The following is a 17,158-nucleotide window of genomic DNA, read 5'->3' as shown; positions in this document are numbered from 1 at the left end:
CAGAGAATCAGCCATACAGCCAACCAAAAGAGGGAATGGCAGGAGGGATAAAAAAGGGAGACTTTCCTTGTAGCAATCAGATATAAAAAAAACACATAAAAGACAAAACCAACCCTATTACAAAAATTAAAAACCATTATAAATCAATATTTGATAAACATCAATTAGTGCTTGAGACAGAGCAATATAAATCAGTTCACAAACTATATTTTTTGTAATGTGATAGCTTTGGATCTACGCGTTTCATGGTCAATTCACTTTCTCAGGATCCACGCTACCTTTTATCTATGATAATGATGATCCACTTGAAAAGAAAAACGGCATACATAAATACAGTACAATCAAAATATGAAGATACCTAATGATTTTGAATTTTATGAATTTTGATTAAATGTGCCCATATATTGTAGGACTTCCCCTGGAAAGATTTAAAAAAACTTGAGATAGTGACTGGAAGATTGTGGTAAGCGAAACCTTTGTATTTATTTTTACACTGCTAGAGTCTTTATTTGGTTTCTCATTATTACTATCCTAAAGTCCATTTTTTAAATGAAAAAGAATAAAAATGTTATACTCACTTGCGCTGTGCAATGGTAATTCACAGGGCAGCCCTGAACTTCCTCTTCTCAGGTTCTCCACCGGCAATCTTGGCTCCTCTTCTTCTCTGTGTGCCCCCATAGCAATCCACTTGCTATGGGGGCACACATGTGTGCTCACTCCCAAGCTGTGTGTGTCTATAGTGCCGCATTCCACAGACACACACAGTGTGGCTTGACCCCACCCTCTGCCTCCTCCTCACAGCCAATGGCTCCTGCTACTGCCCAAGTCCTTGGGTGAAGAGGAAGAGAGATGAGAAGAGATCCAGCTGTGCACAGTGCTGGATTGATTGAGGACTCAGGTAAGTATTTCTGGAGGTGGGGGGAGAACAGCAAAATGTAAAATGTTTTTTTTTTACCGCAATACCGTAAAGTAAAAAACATTTTGGCTTTCGAACCACTTTAACACACATTTTTGGGGTAAGGCTTTTCTTTATTTTTTGGGTGATATAACGGACTTACCCATGGTAGGTCCTAAGTTATGTGGCTTTCAAGTTTAGGAAGTGGCCTTGTCTCTTTTTTATGTGGTTTGTGAAGATCATTTTCTAAGCTTCCAGATTTTAATGGTTTGGGTATTCTGTTTAGTGACGTTTGGAATAGGTAAGCTTTCCATTATACACTATATTGTCAAAAGTGTTGGAACACTGCTTCTGGGAAGGTCTATCTACAAGGTTTAGGAGTGTGTCTATGAAAATGTTTGGCCTGGCTCGCAGTCCTTGCTCTAATTTATGCCAAAGGTGTTCTATCGGGTTGAGGTCCTAGACCGGAGTACAGCTGTCGATGGGTCGGCTTAAAGAAGGATCTCATATCTGAAGTGACCAACACATCTTCAAACCGCCCTCTTCTTGCAGGTGCTTTTGGATTGCTACCCGCAACTGTCTCTCTGTGACTAGAAATTCCTCTGCCAGCGCACGCAAAAGCAGAATGCAGCATTTCTCGCAGCAAGGCTTGGAAGTGCTGCATTCTGACCGCCCTCTGTGATGGTGGTAACATTTCCGCCATGTTTTGTTTGTACCGGGGGGTCTAAGTACGTTGCCACCCAGTACTGGTCCTTGCCCTTTATGTTTTTTATATGGGGGTCCCCCTTAAAACACTGGAGCATGAAGGCCCCTATTCGAACTAAACTGGAAGCGGTCTAGTGGCCTGGCTCCAGCTTATCATCCAGGATAATTTTGTCCTCGTTCTCCTCCTCCCATCCACGGATAACACCAGGGATCCCAGAAAGGTTTAAAGCATGCTCTTCTTGCTCGTCCTCATCCGCCCCCGCACCATCCTCCTCGGACTCCTATTCAGACTCCTGTTGTTGACTTGTCTCAGATGGAGTAGCACCCCCTGGGATTTCATCCAACATTGCGACTTCCTCATCTTCCTGCTCCTCGACGGCTTGATCAATGACACGACGCAATGCACGCTCCAGAAAAAAGGCGTAAGGTACGATATCACTGATGGTGCCTTGGCCGTGACTGACCAGTTTGGTGATATCATCGAATGGTCGCAGAAGTCTGCATGCGTCGCGCATGAGCAGCCACTGGCGAGGTGAAAAAAACCCAAGCTCCTGAGAACCTGTCCTGCCGCAGAGTTCGTAAAGGTAGCCGTTAACTGCACGTTTCTGCTGGAGCAGCCTATCAAGCATATGCAAAGTTGAGTTCCATCGCGTTGGGCAGTCAAAAATAAGACGCCTAATGGGCAGGTTATGTCGCCGCTGAATGTCAGCAAGGCGAGCCATGGCTGTGTAAGATCTTCTAAAATGGCCTGAGATTTTCCTGGCCTTCCGCAAGACGTCCTGGATAGGGATGATCGAACTTTTGAAAAGTTCGGTTCGACCAGAACACCCGAACTTCACGAAAGTTCGGTTCGGATTTCAGAACCCCATTGAAATCAATGGGACCCGAACTTCTGTAATCAAAAACACCATTTTTAAGCCCTAAAACCCAATAAATGCCCCTAAAAAGTGCCTAGGGTTCTGGGTCATGCCCCAGGGACTATTAATCACACAAAAAAAAGTTCTTAAAAATTGTCATTTTTGATAAAAAAGCCAATTATTGAAAAATTAGAAAAAAAAAAAAAAAAGAGATTTTTTTGATTTTTATCTGGGGGGTCTAAAAGGTGTGCATGTGAAGTTTCAGCTCTGTAGCATGTCCAGAACCATGAAAAAAAAAAAGATAATTTTTCAGTAGAACAGGGATGTGGTTCGGGAGCCTCCTTTAACTTTAACACCTATATGATCTTTTTTTCTGGTTCTGGACATGCTACAGAGCTGAAACTTCACAGGTACACCTTTTAGACCCCCCAGACACAAAATCACACAAAAAAAGTTCTTAAAAATTGTCATTTTTGATAAAAAAGCCAATTATTGAAAAATTAAAAAAAAAAAAAAAAAAAGAGATTTTTTGATTTTTACTTTGGATTTAGTATCTGGGGGGTCTAAAAGGTGTGCATGTGAAGTTTCAGGTCTGTAGCATGTCCAGAACCCCCCAAAAATTAGCATTTTCTTATAATTTTTATTAGAACAGGAATACGGCTTCTCTACGGCGCTTTTTCTTGCATTTATCGGGCATTTTTGGAGGCAGGCATGACTTTTTTTGGATTTAGTGTCTGGGGGGTCTAAAAAGTGTACCTGTGAAGTTTCAGCTCTGTAGCATGTCCAGAACCAGAAAAAAAGATAATTTTTCAGTAGAGCAGGGATGGTGGGACCCCTCTTTTACACTTATATGATCTTTTTTTGGGGTTCTGGACATGCTACAGAGCTGAAACTTCACAGGTACACCTTTTAGACCCCCCAGACACAAAATCACACAAAAAAAGTTCTTAAAAATTGTCATTTTTGATAAAAAAGCCAATTATTGAAAAATTAAAAAAAAAAAAAAAAAAAAAAGAGATTTTTTGATTTTTACTTTGGATTTAGTATCTGGGGGGTCTAAAAGGTGTGCATGTGAAGTTTCAGGTCTGTAGCATGTCCAGAACCAGAAAAAAAAAGATCGTTTGTATTAGAAAACTTTAAGCACAGGAATATGGCTTCTCTGCTGTAACACCTTGCCGGTTTAATAGCAGGCATTTTTTTGGGTTCTTTGCAGTCAGGAAAAACATCTGAACTTGTGTATAGTAGTACTGTGCACAAGTTCTGATGTTTTGCCTGCCTCCAAAATTCCCCAAAAAATGCCAGCAAAAACACACCTGGGCATTTTTTTTTTTGACGCTAGCGTTTTTTTTTGGCATTTTTTGGGGTTCTTTTGAGGCAGACAAAACATCTGAACATGTGTATAGGGGGGATATATAGACATATATGTCTGAATATATACCCCTAGACATATATAGGTGTGATAGTAGCAGAAATAAATGCTTGCGCTAATGAAATCATTTACAGTAATATATTTCTGCTACTATCACACCTATATATGTCTCGGGGTATATATTCAGACATATATGCCTATATATACACCCTATACACATGTTCAGATGTTTTGCCTGCCTCAAAAGAACCCCAAAAAATGCCAAAAAAAACGCTAGCGTCAAAAAAAAAATGCCCAGGTGTGTTTTTGCTGGCATTTTTTGGGGATTTTGGAGGCAGGCAAAACATCAGAACTTGTGCACAGTACCACTATACACAAGTTCAGATGTTTTTCCTGACTGCAAAGAACCCAAAAAAATGCCTGCTATTAAACCGGCAAGGTGTTACAGCAGAGAAGCCATATTCCTGTGCTTAAAGTTTTCTAATACAAACAATCTTTTTTTTTCTGGTTCTGGACATGCTACAGACCTGAAACTTCACATGCACACCTTTTAGACCCCCCAGATACTAAATCCAAAGTAAAAATCAAAAAAATCTCTTTTTTTTTTTATTTTTTTATTTTTTTTTATTTTTCAATAATTGGCTTTTTTATCAAAAATGACAATTTTTAAGAACTTTTTTGTGTGATTTTGTGTCTGGGGGGTCTAAAAGGTGTACCTGTGAAGTTTCAGCTCTGTAGCATGTCCAGAACCCCAAAAAAAGATCATATAAGTGTAAAAGAGGGGTCCCACCATCCCTGCTCTACTGAAAAATTATCTTTTTTTCTGGTTCTGGACATGCTACAGAGCTGAAACTTCACAGGTACACTTTTTAGACCCCCCAGACACTAAATCCAAAAAAAGTCATGCCTGCCTCCAAAAATGCCCGATAAATGCAAGAAAAAGCGCCGTAGAGAAGCCGTATTCCTGTTCTAATAAAAATTATAAGAAAATGCTAATTTTTGGGGGGTTCTGGACATGCTACAGAGCTGAAACTTCACATGTACACTTTTTAGACCCCCCAGATACTAAATCCAAAGTAAAAATCAAAAAATCTCTTTTTTTTTTTTTTTTTTTAATTTTTCAATAATTGGCTTTTTTATCAAAAATGACAATTTTTAAGAACTTTTTTTTGTGTGATTTTATGTCTGGGGGGTCTAAAAGGTGTACCTGTGAAGTTTCAGCTCTGTAGCATGTCCAGAACCATAAAAAAAAGATCGTTTGTATTAGAAAACTTTAAGCACAGGAATATGGCTTCTCTGCTGTAACACCTTGCCGGTTTAATAGCAGGCATTTTTTTGGGTTCTTTGCAGTCAGGAAAAACATCTGAACTTGTGTATAGTGGTACTGTGCACAAGTTCTGATGTTTTGCCTGCCTCCAAAACCCCCCAAAAAATGCCAGCAAAAACACACCTGGGCATTTTTTTTTTGACGCTAGCGTTTTTTTTGGCATTTTTTGGGGTTCTTTTGAGGCAGGCAAAACATCTGAACTTGTGTATAGTGGTACTGTGCACAAGTTCTGATGTTTTGCCTGCCTCCAAAACCCCCCAAAAAATGCCAGCAAAAACACACCTGGGCATTTTTTTTTTGACGCTAGCGTTTTTTTTGGCATTTTTTGGGGTTCTTTTGAGGCAGGCAAAACATCTGAACTTGTGTATAGTGGTACTGTGCACAAGTTCTGATGTTTTGCCTGCCTCCAAAACCCCCCAAAAAATGCCAGCAAAAACACACCTGGGCATTTTTTTTTTTTGACACTAGCGTTTTTTTGGCATTTTTTGGGGTTCTTTTGAGGCAGGCAAAACATCTGAACATGTGTATAGGGGGTATATATAGGCATATATGTCTGAATATATACCCCTAGACATATATAGGTGTGATAGTAGCAGAAATATATTACTGTAAATGATTTCATTAGCCCAAGCATTTATTTCTGCTACTATCACACCTATATATGTCTAGGGGTATATATTCAGACATATATGTCTATATATACCCCCTATACACATATTCAGATGTCATGTCTGACATCAAACATGTCCTCAAAAAAGCACTGGCAGTGGCAGCCCCTGCAGCATTAAAAAATGCTTGCTGGTGAGAAGCCACATTCCTGTCCCGAAGCAGAGAAATGATCATTTCTCTATAGCGGTCACCCTGCTATGGAAGGGTTTTGTCACCCTGCCATAGCAGTCACTGTCAGTTAACCCTACACTACACTACGGTCCCCTGACACTTAACACTTTCCCTACAGAAACTAAATTTTTGAAGCTAACTTAAGTGTAAAGGAGCACTCTAACTACACTAGATATCCCTTTCCTCACACTAAAAATAGCTAAATGACACTTTTAAAGTAAAATTAACAGAACTGCTTCCACTCTCTTCCATGTCCAGTATAACAATGCTGGGAATATGGCGGGGGCGATCTTATATACTGGGGGGCGTATTCACTAATGATTGGTCTAGGGACCCCCTAGTCACTCCAATCACATTCCTAGCATTCTTCTGCCCCCTCAATTGGCTTTTGCTAATGGTTCTGGTCCAATCACGGGCTTTTAAAGCCCATTTCCTGAAGCATTGCATTTTGGGCGGTTCTGGTTGCCGAATTCCGAACTTTTTGGGCAAAAAGTTCTAAATTCGGCCGAACCTCGAACACCCAATGTTCGGGCCGAACCGATGGTGGACCCGAACCGTTCGATCATCCCTAGTCCTGGACCCCAGGGTGTTTGGCAACGAAATTGCGGCACGACCAAGTTCAGGATGCATAGCACGTGTGTTATTTTGCCCTGTTTCAGTGTGCTCAGCAGATTGGCACCATTGTCGCACACCATTTTACCAACTGTCAAATTGAGCGGTGTCAGCCACTGATCTGCCTGTGAACGCAAAGCTGAAAGGAGTGCAGGACCAGTGTGGCTCTCGGCTTCCAGGCACAACAGATGCAGCACAGCATGGCAACATCTCACCTGGCATGTGGAATATGTTCTGGGGATCTTGGGAGGCGCAGCGGAAAAGGAGGGGACAGCCGAGGAGGAGAGGGAGGATGGAGGAGGAGGAGAAGAAGAGGCCGGCCTGCATGCAATCCGTGGCGGTACAACCAAATCTACACGGGTGCCACGGGTTACATTCTTGACAGCCGTCAGAAAGTTCACCCAGTGGGCAGTAAAAGTGATATACCTTCCCTACCCGTGTTTGCTAGACCATGTGTCTGTGGCCAGATGTATCTTGGCACCAACACTGTGTGCCAGAGATATATTCACTTGCCGCTGAACATGGCCATACAGCTCTGGAATGCCCTTCTGCAACAAATATTTCCTGCTTGGGACCTTCCATTGTGGTGTTCCAATGGCCACAAATTTCCGAAAGGCCTCCGAGTCCACCAGTTGATATGGCAGTAGTTGGCGGGTTGCAAAGAAGTAGTGGAACCGCACTCAGGTAGATGAAAGTAAAATAATACTTATTTATTCTTCAAATCATAGATGAACAGACAGTGCAGGGGAACAGGCAATCCAAAGGTTAACGCGTTTCACGGCACATACAGCCGCTTACTCATAACCGTAGTGATGGATCACGGAAATCGGTTTAATATACACATTCTGATTTGATGATTGATCGCAGGTTTGTGTCATCAACTAGATGTTTCTCAATTGAGAGACCGATGAGTCCGTGATTCAGCACCTGGGATATTTAGACATACATATTGGAGTGCTTCACAAACATGACAATAAATGTGAACAACATAAAAGGGTATACAAAATGAGTGATAATAACTATAATAATAAAATCATGAAATGCAAGAGGAAAATCCATCTCGGCATAATGCAGAGGAAAATATATGTACAACAAAACATGAACATCAAAATGAAAAATGCATTATATAAATACATGATATTGCATAACTTTCTTCTGTTATCTTGCATAGATATTGGGTCTCGAGACATGCCTGTATCTAAATAGCAATAAATGAAGAAAGATAATATTGGAAAAACAGATATAAATATCTTATATGAATGTGAACAATTAAACAAGAATAATAATGATATAACTGTTTCCCAATAAAATTATAAAGATATATATATAATGTAAAATATATAAAGTGTACATAATATATACGTGTATGCTAATGTATCAAATGCAACACAGGTGTGCACAATCACACACTTGAACATGCATGGGTAATATTCTCAAGACCATAAAAAATAGTAACATATAATGACATACATGTTCATGTAGGAGAAATTCATATATAAGAAAAAAGTCATCATACAAAAAAGGGTCATCCTACAAAAAAAGGGTCATCCTACAAAAAGATTCGTGCATGTATGCATAAATAAATATAGCAATCAAACCCAGCACCATATATCTAAATCATCATGTCGATCTTGAGTATTATAATCAAACCAAGTGTGTGAACGTGAAATATGTACAATGAATATGTGAAAAAGAAGGGAAAAAAGAGAAGGAAAGGAAAGGGGGGGGGGGGGTGGTGAAGGGAAGAGGAAAGGGAAAAGGGGGAAAGAAGGAAAAAAGAAAGGGGGGGGGAGGGGAAAGGGTGAGTAGTTGGAGGTGATGAAAAGTGAATGCAAAGGATGTATGAAATGCCATGATTGGCAGTAAAAGGCTATTTAGTGAAATATGTGAATGAATAAATAACAATATGTGTGTCAGTGAAGTGACAAAAATGGAATTGATTGAATTGAAGGATGTGAGGAATAATAAACAACAGAAAAATAATGTGAACCATGTAAAATGGTGAATCAACCTGATAAAATGGACAAAACCATCTGTTGTATGGTGTGCATGTATTAATTGATGAAGATATACACTGTGATGTGGGTGTAACAAAAATGAGAGTGATAAAACTTAAATATTGCACTGAAGATGTTTATTGTTGTGAACTTAATAGAAAATGAAATAAAAAATAATGAAGCATGTCTGGAGACGCAAGATCATAGTCGAGATGAATATATTCCATAAACACTATATACATGTACCCGTTGGAAAAAGGGGAGTAAAAAGATCAATAAACCATAGCAGACAAGGGTAATAATATCAACACATGCTGCATTAGTAAAAGACACATAATGGCAGTCGAAGGCAAACATGAAAATTAAGACTGATAAATAGTTAATTAATGCCAACGAAGCAGCGAGTTCATGGGACCAAAAACCAACGGGAAAGAGATGAACGGAGGACCCTCATAACTGTAATGAAAACAAGTGGTCAGAATAGTCAATGACCGCATTTGATGGATGTCATGTAAATTGTAAATGCACACATGTGGACATATAACAATAACCACTGATATCAGAAACAGAACGAGGACGCTATAAATAGATAAGTATATTTGTTCCCTGTTTAAGCAAGAAAATAGCACATGAATATGATGTGGGAAGTTGAGCTCAGACTGGGTAAAGAGCAAATGAAAACCAAAAGAAATGGGTTATAGATGTTAAAAGACGCCGAGGGAGGGAGATCACTCATAAAAATGAGTGACATCCCATTCCCAGTTTAACCCATGAGGTATACGTGTGTGTAACTTAAAAATCCAAAAAAACCTCCCTTTTGCAGAGTAGTTTAAAAATGTCACCACCTCGAGGAGGTCTGGTGATACGGTCAATGATTTGGACCTGTACTAAAGACATATCTCCTTGATGTATATTGTTGAAATGTTTAGCTATGTTAGTGGATTTTAAAGTACGGATGTCACTAAGGTGCTCTCTGAACCGATCTTTTAATCTACGGGTGGTTCTGCCTACGTATTGCATGGAGCATGATTTACATGAAATTAAATAAATGAGGTATTTTGTGTTACAGTTGAAAAAATCTTTGATGGTGTATATCCTCCCATCATAAGTAGAGACAAAATTGTCCCCGCTGGTAATGTGTGGGCAGGTGACACAATCTGACATGCCACACTTGAAATTCCCTTTACAGTAGAGCCATGTCCTAGATGTATTGGGTTTTTCAGAAATATAAAGACTGGGAGACAGGGAATTACCCAAGGTGGCTGCCCTCTTTGCTACTATATTCACCCCATCTTCAAGAACATTTGCACAAATATCATCTGTATATAATGTGGGCAATTGCTTCAGAATGATCTTTTTTATCTTGTTAAACTCTAAACTGTAGGGCAAAGATAGTGTGATCAAGGGAATCGTTTTTTTGGGACTCCTAGATTTTCTGGCATTTTTCCATGTTGTGTTCCTATGGTTGTTCCGGGGAACAATATCTTGTTGTGTGTGACATGGGTTTCTTGAGCTATCTAATGTTAGGAGATCTGAGCGATCTTTATTTAAGGCGATAGAATAAGCCCTATTTAACATCCATTTAGGATAGCCTCTGTCCAAAAAACGATGATATAATAATGTCGCTTGTTTCTTAAAGTCTTGTAAGCTACTGCAAATCCTGCGAACTCTAAGAAATTGTCCTACAGGGATGCCCTTAATCGTGTGAATTGGATGACTAGAGTGTGCGTGTAGTAAACTGTTACCGGACAAAGGTTTCCTATATAAATTGGATGTGATTCTGTTGTTTTCATGACTTAACACAACATCCAAGAATTCTATTTTTTGTGCACTTGAAGTGCCTGTAAACTTTAAATTCAAAGAGTTGTGATTTAAATGTAACAAAAAATCATCCAAATTCACACTATTGTGACAGACAAAGATGAGGTCGTCTATGTAGCGATAGTAAAGTGCAATTCGATCTCTAAATGGATTGTCACCTCCAAAGATGTGGGGTCTCTCCCACCAACCCATGTATAGGTTGGCGAGAGAGGGGGAGAACTTAGCCCCCATCGCTGCCCCACACCTTTGGAGGTAAAAATTACCATCAAATGAAAAGAAATTGTGTTGCAAAAGAAATGACAATACCTCAAGAATGTAGGCTTGTAGTTCGGCATTGAAATGAGTGCGCTGTTTGAGAAAAGTATCTATGGCTGTAACAGCAAGATCATGGGGTATAGAGGAATATAAACTGGAAACATCGCATGTAATCCAGATGTAGTCTTCCGTCCATGAAAATGCATCCATAATGTTTAAAAGATGTTTAGTATCCCTTAAGTAGCTGGGGAGTTCTAGTACAAGGTCCTGTAATTGACCGTCCAACCATTCACACAATTTTTCACAGAGAGATCCAATCCCAGAAACAATGGGTCTCCCCAAAACTGGATCTAAGCCCTTATGAACTTTGGGGAGATGGTGAAAGATAGATGTAACTGGATGGTCTGGCGGGTAGTTGGCGGGTTATCAGTTCCGACAAGCCAGCAGTCAAACGCTGGGCAAGAGGGTTATCCGGCATCATCATTTTTTTACGTTCCTGCCTTTTTCTAGAACAATGTGACGACGTCATCATGGAAGGTGAAGTGGAGGACAATTGCGAGGAGAGAGGAGAAGGAGAAGAGGCTGGACGGTGAGAGCCTGGAGTGTGGCTTTATGGGTTCTGACGGTGTTGCTCCCACTGGGCTCGGTGATGGGAGTTCAGGTGCCTTCTTAAGGCGGTCATCCCTAGGTGAGTGTTGGGCTTACCGCGACTTATGGGTTAACTGCAAAGGCTGCAGATGGCAACACTATTGTCAGCAGCGGACACATTAAAAAAGCCCACACTGCGGAGCCATGTGTCAGCGTCCTGGGAGTGCCAGATGTGACTGTACATGGTTGCAGGCTCGCTCCTGATACATTTGCAGTCTGCTTTTGCAAGTTCCGCCTGCTTCTCCTCCCTATCTGTTGGTCCGTCTCTCCCTCTGAACTCCCCTCCTCTTCCTCTCTTGTGGCCACCCACGTGACATCCATAGACACGTCATCATCCATGTCACCTTCCCCACCACTAACATTCGAGATCTCGGAGTAGGCAGCAACAGCGGAGACCAACCTCCTTGGGCTGATCTGGGTACTGTCATCAGACTGCTGCGTGGCGGCTGTTGCTACCTCCTCTTCCTGATCCGATGCCAACAATGGCTGCACATCGCAAATGTCTTGTGATGGATCGGAAAATAATTCCAGTAACTCAAGCGGAGGGTATATGGTGGTGGTGGTGTTGGTGGTGTCTTTTAGGGTGCACACAGCAGAGAGTGAAGAGGGTGCAGATAGTGAGGAAGAGGAGGGTGCAGAAGAGGAAGGCTGAGTGAGCTACTCAACCAAGTCTGGTGCGTCCTTTGAGGTAATCAAACGCACCTTCTGAAACTTCACACTTTGGCTCTGGCCTACTGCTCCTGCCCTACCCCTACCACCACTGTGCAAGGGACTGCCTCTTCCTCTGCCTGTCATTTTTTAAATTACCCTGTGACAAAAGTCTCTAGAGAAGCGCAGTATATGTGGAACAAGGTATATAACACCCCGCTTCAATCCGTGGTATTGGGGGGCCACAGGTTTATCGCACCAGTTCTACAAATAATTGGCCAGTAACTGTTGTCACTGTGTACAGCACAGTTAACGCAGCAAAAGAGGCCAATTTTTTGCAGGACTAAAATACACTCTTATAAAAGTATACTGTTAAATAACAACCCACTTCAATATGTGGTATTGGGGGGCCACTGGTCTATCACACCAGTTATAATACTTTAAAAGTGCTTTTGTCACTGTTTGTAGTATTGCTGCAGAAACTCTCAACACAGCAGTCACACTGCTGCACAATACAAATCCACTATAATATGCTTTCTATATTACAAAGTATATTATAAGTGGATTACACCCCTATATAGTGCACTGCACAACTATAACAAATACCAGTCCTTAAAATGACTTTTGTGGACCTTAACAGAGCGATTTGTGTCACTGACAAATCTGTCCCTGGTGCACACAGCAGACCTCTCCCTACACTGACAAAAGAGACTGTAGACCTATACCAAATACCAGCCCATAAAAGGACTTTTGTGGACTTTAACAGAGCGATTTGTGTCACTAACTATCTGTCCCTGCTGCACACAGCAGACCTCTCCCTACACTGACAAAAAGCAGAATGTGAAACGGCCGCCAGCTCAGGTCTATTTACAGGGTAGGGTGTATGTCCATGTGCTGCAATGTTTCAATTGGCTGTCCCGTTCCACCTGATGGCTGTGTCATGGGTCAAAGTACTCCCCAATGTAAACTAATATGACCGCCGTGAACAACGCCATATGTTTGCAAAAATCGGCGGGCTGCGAAGTAGCAAAGTTCGCCGCGAACCGACCGCCGGGCGAACCGCAAGGTCATCCCTAGTCATGTGATTTACCAGTCCCCTTCCTGTAGTGGAGTGGCTTTAGGCAGCCATCGCTACCGATCACACCTGTGTCCACTGACAGCTCAGCTAATCACAGTAAACTGAGTGTTACTATATCAGACTGTCAGTTTATGAATGAACGAGGAGTCTCTATACAGACTCCTTATTAATTCATGTAAAGTGCTGCAGAGAAAGAGACTTTAAGGGGGGGGGGCGTGGCCAGCACGGGACCTTGATGGATGCCTAATCTGTCGCTCCGGCTCCAGGCACAGCTAATCCAGCACTAGAGACAAGATTCAGATCTTACTCTCACCCAGAAGCTGCACAGACCCTGCCGACATGTCTAGGAAGCGCAAGGACGAGAAGGGGGCGAAGAAACTCACGGCTTTCTTCCCGCCGCCACCCTGGCGCGGTCGACAAGATGGCGCCGGCAGCCCAGGCCTTGCCATCCCGGAGAGGCAGCGGGTCCACTACTCGGACCTCCCGGAGGATACCCCTTCAGGGGGACACCTGCATGAAGGTACTCTCTCCCCCCACACCTCGGAGCCCTCCAGCCCATCATGCAGTAGCCCTGAAAAATCTAAAATCAGGCTGGAACCCCACTACCAGGCCTCAGTCCCAGGCCGCACAGCCACCTCTTTATTACCGGTCTCCTTAGGGACATCTCCCATAGCTGCTTTCCCCACTGTGGGACAACCCATCCTGGACACTGCTCTTAAAGACATGATGTTCACTCTCCATACCTCCCTGCAATCAGACATCCTGACACTTGCTAACAGATTCACTGCAGAGGTACATTCACTGGGTGATAGAGTGCATAATGTGGAATCCTCTATGTCTGACATAGTCACTACAGTCAATGACCTGGTAGAGGCACAGGAAGAGAATGTGGTGGAACGCCAATGGCTTAAAGCAAAGATTGCCAATCTGGAGGATCGCTCCAGAAGAAATAATCTAAAGATACGGGGCATCCCTGAATCTGTGCCACCTGCTGAGCTACACAAATTTGCCCTTGATGTTTTCACAGCAATTCTCCCTGGAGCGACCCCTCTGGAGCTTACCATAGATCACATCCATAGGGTTCCAAAGCCCCCATTTCTCCCCCAGCAAACACCTCGCGACACCCTACTGCGAGTGAAATTCTACCAAACAAAGGAATCCATCCTGCACAAATCTGGGCTACTAGGCCAGCTTCCTGACCCATACTCCAACGTTTTAAATTTTTGCTGACCTCTCCAAACACACTCTGGACATGAGGAGGCAATTGTCCACTATCACGAAAGCTCTAAGGAACCACAATCTCCCTTATAAATGGAAGCACCCCTCAAAGATAGTAGTGGAGAGAAATGGAGCATCACACTCCATAACCACCCTGGAAAGAGGTCTATCCCTGCTCAAATCGTGGGGAATAATCCCTGAAACTGCTCCTCCGGCGGGTGCGAAAAAATCCCAGAGTAGAGTGCCCCAGCAGTGGCACACAGTGCCCCCATACAATCCGAGAGACACTTGAAAACCTACATCTGACTGCTCCCTCGGCTCTTGGTCTACACCCCTGGAATCCTGTCTGTCACATCGGAAATGCCTGGAGCCATCCAGCCCGTTTGGCTAAAAACTGTCTTTACCCCCAACAGGAGAAGGCAACTCATGCCAGCAATCTCCACTATGCCTTTGTGTTTCCTGTTGGTTTGTTTTGTTCCTTGTTTCCCCTTCTTCCCCTATGCAGGTACATCCAACGCCCCAGCGATGAATATTGTGCGCACGACTTACCTGACCTTCAACACAACTGGTAACACTGCAAGGATCTCCATCTTGTACAGCACCTCCTCCACCGAAAGCCTCCTACCAAGTCAAGACACTCTCACCACCACCAACTGCAACAAGAACGTCTTGAAATATGTGAGTAACTACACAACACGCAAGCTCTTACTATTCAATGTCAGTTAAAGTATTGTCACTGAACGTTAACGGCTTAAATCACCCAGCCAAACATGCCTCCCTGTGGCGCACGGCCGCAAGGCACAAAGCCAAGATTATCTGTGCCCAGGAGACTCACTTCTTGGAATCTCATGCGCCTGCCTGTACACACAGAGACTTTCCCGCCGTCTTTACGGCCTCATGCTCCAAAAAACGTAAGGGGGTCCTGATAGCAATCCACAAAACGATTGACTTCCGCCTCATATCTTCCACTGCAGACCCCAACGGAAGATACCTCATTGTGGTATGCTCTATTGATGGGTCCACACTGACCCTGGTATCTGTCTATACCCCCAATGTTCACCAACTACGGTTTCTGAACCGCACGATCAAAACCATCCAATCCGTCCAAAAAGGGCCCCTGATAATTTGTGGAGACTTTAATCTGCCACCAGACAGACTCATGGACACCTCGTCTAAGACCACCAGACATCAGCAGTCCCTACAAGGTTTTATCCACAAAAATGACCTATACGATGTGTGTAGGTGCCATCATCCCCTAGGCAGGGAGTTTTCCCACCACTCTGCTGTTCACAATGCATATGCATGTATAGATGTGATTTTAACTGATAAAGTACTCCTTCAGAGGACCGCGGACTCCGAGATAGCCCCTATAACTTGGTCAGATCATGCTCCTGTGAGCATTTCTATAACCATTTCATCCAACATTCACACGCACAAACCGTGGCGGGCGAGGGCTGACATACTTAAAATAACTGAAAATGCCGGATTGCCCTGACAATCTGTATCGGAATTTTTCCATAATAATGTGGGGTCGGTATCGGGATCCGCGGTTCTCTGGAACGCCCATAAGGCATTCAGTAGGGGAATGTTGATGCAACTGCAACACAGAACGAACAAAAAACGGTCACAACATATAGACAGGCTCACTCGGGAAATAGCCTCTGTAGAGTCCCTAAACCAGTCCAATCCCACAGCAGACCTTAAACAGAAGCTTACTGCGCTTAGACAGGAACTTAGGTCTCATCTACTCAACACATACGAACGAAACCTCCAAAGGTCCAAAGCAAAATACTATGCCACTAGCAACAAGGCGGGTAAGCTGTTAGCCGCCAAATTAAAAGGCCAACGCACTAAAAGTAAGATCAACTCCATTATACATCCGATCACGGGCGAAACATTACACGACCCTAGAGATATCGCAAATGCTTTCAGTAGCTACTATGATTCCCTATACAACCTCCAAGCTGCCCAATCCACCTCCCCCACGCCGGAACTCATAAATGCCTTTCTTGACTCCATAACTCTCCCTACACTATCTCCTGAGCAACTAGCACAACTTAACATCCACTTTACAGTAGACGAAATATGCTTAGCAATCATGTCCTTGCCCACCGGAAAATCCCCAGGCCCGGACGGCATGATTAATGAATATTATAAACAACTCAAAGACATCCTAGCACCACACCTATGTGCAGTCTTTAATGATGCTGCCTTGACAGCCTCGTTCCCATCAGCAAAGCTTAACCGGTTGCCGACCGCCGCACGACGATATACGTCGGAAGTCAGCCCCGGCCAGGCAAAGTGATGTATATATACGTCACTAGCCTGTCACTTGCTTGGGAGCCAATAGCGGGCGAGCGCACGCCCGCGGAGGCACGCTCCCGCCCCGGCTCGTTCCCCAGCAAGTCCATGCGTGTGACCGGCGGACCCGATCGTCGGTGCAGAGGGAGAAAGTCAGGCGACTGATGTAAACAAGCCACCTGTCATTCTCCCCTGTGTAGAAACAGTGATCATACGGTTCTACTATGTAGGACCGTTGATCACTGTTCCTACAGCTCAAGCCACAGCCAATCACAGTAAGAATCACGCCCCTAGGGACACACACCACCCCTCCCTCTCAAATAAATTAACCCCTTCACTACCAGTGTCATTTTGCAGTAACAGTGCATATGTATAGCACTGATTACTGCAGTAATGTCACTGGTAACCCCAAAAGTGTCAAAAATGTCAGTTAAGGGTCCGATCTGTCCGCCGCAATGTCGCAGTACCGCAAAAAAAAAAAATCGAAGATCGCCGCCATTACGCGTTAAAAAAAATAAACACCAAAAATGACAGAAATCTTTCCCTTAGTTAGTAAACGCAATAACTTTTGCGCAAACCAATCAAAA

The 17,158-nt window shown here is 43.1% G+C and overlaps 1 protein-coding gene across 1 annotated transcript in view; it reads right to left on the bottom strand.

Moving 5' to 3' along the window:
* Positions 1 to 13,393, bottom strand: part of LOC309566934 (NXPE family member 1-like) — a gene marked incomplete at both ends in the record, with an annotated part of 56,624 nt that extends 43,231 nt beyond the window's left edge. The window contains 2 exons of the mRNA XM_082272262.1: positions 10,730 to 10,794; positions 13,360 to 13,393. Of these exons, the coding sequence (XP_082128388.1) occupies positions 10,730 to 10,794; positions 13,360 to 13,393 (99 nt within the window). The remainder of the gene's footprint in view (positions 1 to 10,729; positions 10,795 to 13,359) is intronic.
* Positions 13,394 to 17,158: the final 3,765 nt, after the last annotated feature.

This window comes from Pelophylax lessonae (assembly GCF_965119305.1).
Source record: "Pelophylax lessonae genome assembly, chromosome: 11".
NCBI lineage: Eukaryota > Metazoa > Chordata > Amphibia > Anura > Ranidae > Pelophylax > Pelophylax lessonae.
This window is presented reverse-complemented; position numbering and strand designations above follow the sequence as displayed.